Source organism: Marmota monax, unplaced genomic scaffold (assembly GCF_021218885.2).
Source record: "Marmota monax isolate L192 unplaced genomic scaffold, Marmota_monax_Labrador192_F-V1.1 WCK01_AAM20220418_F8-fsc00145, whole genome shotgun sequence".
In the NCBI taxonomy this organism is placed as follows: Eukaryota; Metazoa; Chordata; class Mammalia; order Rodentia; family Sciuridae; genus Marmota; species Marmota monax.
Genome location: NW_026695201.1, coordinates 2,229,141 through 2,231,476, shown reverse-complemented (window position 1 = coordinate 2,231,476; position 2,336 = coordinate 2,229,141). Strand labels below are relative to the sequence as shown.

The 2,336-nt window shown below is 43.9% G+C and overlaps 1 protein-coding gene across 1 annotated transcript; it reads right to left on the bottom strand.

Annotated features, from left to right (window-relative positions):
• Nucleotides 1–211: 211 nt before the first annotated feature.
• On the bottom strand, nucleotides 212–1,221 carry LOC124082493 (olfactory receptor 6K6). The gene has a single exon (XM_046428892.1). The coding sequence runs from the start codon at nucleotides 1,154–1,156 to the stop codon at nucleotides 212–214; it is 945 nt and encodes a 314-aa protein (XP_046284848.1). The 5' UTR covers nucleotides 1,157–1,221.
• Between the last annotated feature and the right edge of the window lie 1,115 nt (nucleotides 1,222–2,336).

Below are 2,336 nucleotides of genomic sequence, written 5' to 3'. Positions count from 1 at the left end.
AAGCCTGGTGTGCATTGCTGTAGACAGAATGTGGAGCTGCCACCCATGACCTGGGGGGGGGGCAGTTTGTGGTTTCTATTAATAATAAGAGAACAAGTCCCTGTGGATTATAGAAAGAGCATAACCATGAGCAAGACAAGGAAGAGCAAGATTCTGAACTTCCAGGAGACTTGTCACAGTCTCCAGGCTCTAGTTCTATCTCCCAGCCCTATCAAGCTGTCTTCTGACTGCGGAAAAGCCTCCCGATAGCATCTTTCATGTCCTTGTTTCTCAGGCTGTAAATAATGGGGTTGAGGAAGGGGGCGAGGATAACAAAAGTGGCAGCTATTGTTGTGTCCCAGAACACTGAGTAGGTGGCTGAGAATCGCAAATACATGACAGCCACGCTGCCAAAAAATAGCAAGAACACAGCGAGGTGGGCGGCACAGGTGGAAAAGGCCTTGTGACGTCCCTCAGCGGAGGGCATTGCCAGAATCACCACGATGATCCGGATGTAGGACAGGGTGATGACCAGGAAGGAGGCCAGGATCTCCACGGCATGGATGGCATCCACAATGACCACCAGGGAGGTATCTGTACAGGCCAAGCTTAGCACAGGTGTGAAGTCACAGAAGATCTGATGGATCTGGTTGGAACCACAGAAAGGGAGTGTAGCCATCCATGCAATCTCAGGGAGCACAAGGAGAAAGCCACAGAGACAGGATCCAGCTGTCAGTTGGATACAGAGTCTGGGGGTCATGATGGTTGGGTACCGGAGAGGATGGCAGATAGCTATGTACCTGTCAATGGCCATTGCTGTCAGGACACAGCCTTCTGTGATACCTAATGAGTGGAAGAAGTACATCTGCATGAGGCAGCCAGCCAGAGAGATGGTTTTCTGCTCACTGACGAGGTTGGAGAGCATCTTGGGGATGGTGGTTGTGGTATACCAGATCTCCAGGAAGGAAAGGACGCTGATGAAGAAATACATGGGGGTACGCAGGGCAGTGTCCAATTGGACAACAACGACTATCACTAGGTTCCCAGTTATGATAAATACATAGACGATAAGTAAGGGAACAAAGAATAAGAGGCCACCTTCATGCAGATGTGGAAAAATAGAGAAGAGGAACTCTGTAACCATTGTTTGATTCTCACTGGTCATCCATTGTGTCATCTATAAAGGGAAGACAAGAAGTAAGGAAACTTAGAATTGGAATGTTGATTACCCATTGTAAATTAGTACAACCACCATGGAGATCGGTACAGAGATTCTTCAAAAGGCTAGGAATGGAATCACCTTATGATCCAACTTTCTTCCCTTCTTGGTATTTACCCCAAAGAATTAAAGTCAGCACATGATAGCGATGCATGTATACTCATGATTTTTATAGCAGCACAATTCACAATAAGCAAGTTATGCAATGAGCCTAGTTTCCATAAGAGATGAATGGATATAGAAAATATGGTATGTTCACACAATACAGTTTTATCTAGCCATAAAAATAATAAAATTCTGTGATGTGCTGGTAAGCAGATGGAGCGCTATAGCATCATGTTAAGTACAGTAAGCCAGTCTCAGAAAGTCAAAGTTAGTACGTTTTCTCTCATGTGTGGAAGCTAGATTAAAAAAGGGAAGTGAAACAGGGTAGGGGATGGATCTCATGGAAACAAAAAGGAGACCAGTAGAACAGAAAGGGGACCAAGGGAGGGGAGGAAGGGAGAGAAAGAGAAGGAGCTGGGGGATAAAATTGACCAAATTGTGTGCATTATGAATATGCTCCAGTGAATCCCACTATTATGTACAGTTATAATGCATCAAAAAAAATTATTAGAAAAGAAAAATCACTCCTTTTTGTTATCTGTTACTTAAAGCTGATAATGGGATACTTTATGTTAAAATAAAAAGTAAAAGGGGCTGGGGATGTGGCTCAGTGTGAAGTGCCCCTGGGTTCAACTCCTAGCACTGGAAGCATATATTTATTTGTGTATGTGTATGAATATTAAGAAAAAAATTTTAAAAAAATTAACAATGCAGACACAATCAGGAGCCCTTCTCCCAATAGTTCTCTATTCACTTTGCCCATTTTTCCCAGCACTGATCTGTAGCCTCAGTCTGGCCAAAGTGCTCATCTTTAACCCTCTGTCTGCCTTTTTCTCCTTGGTTTCATTTTAGCATGTCTGTTTATCATCAGATGGTAAGTATCTGGCACAAGGAAATTCCTTCTCACATTCTCTGCTTTCTCTGTGACTTTCCTGTCTCCTCCTCCATCACTGGTTGTTTTGATAATTACTCCAGTCAGGAATCTCTCCAGAATCACCCTGCACCTGACTGGATAGGCACTTAACTCTACCCT

What these genes read in the sequence shown, in the direction of transcription:
- LOC124082493 (XM_046428892.1), bottom strand. Translation starts at nt 1,156, where the DNA reads ATGACACAATGGATGACCAGTGAGAATCAAACAATGGTTACAGAGTTC.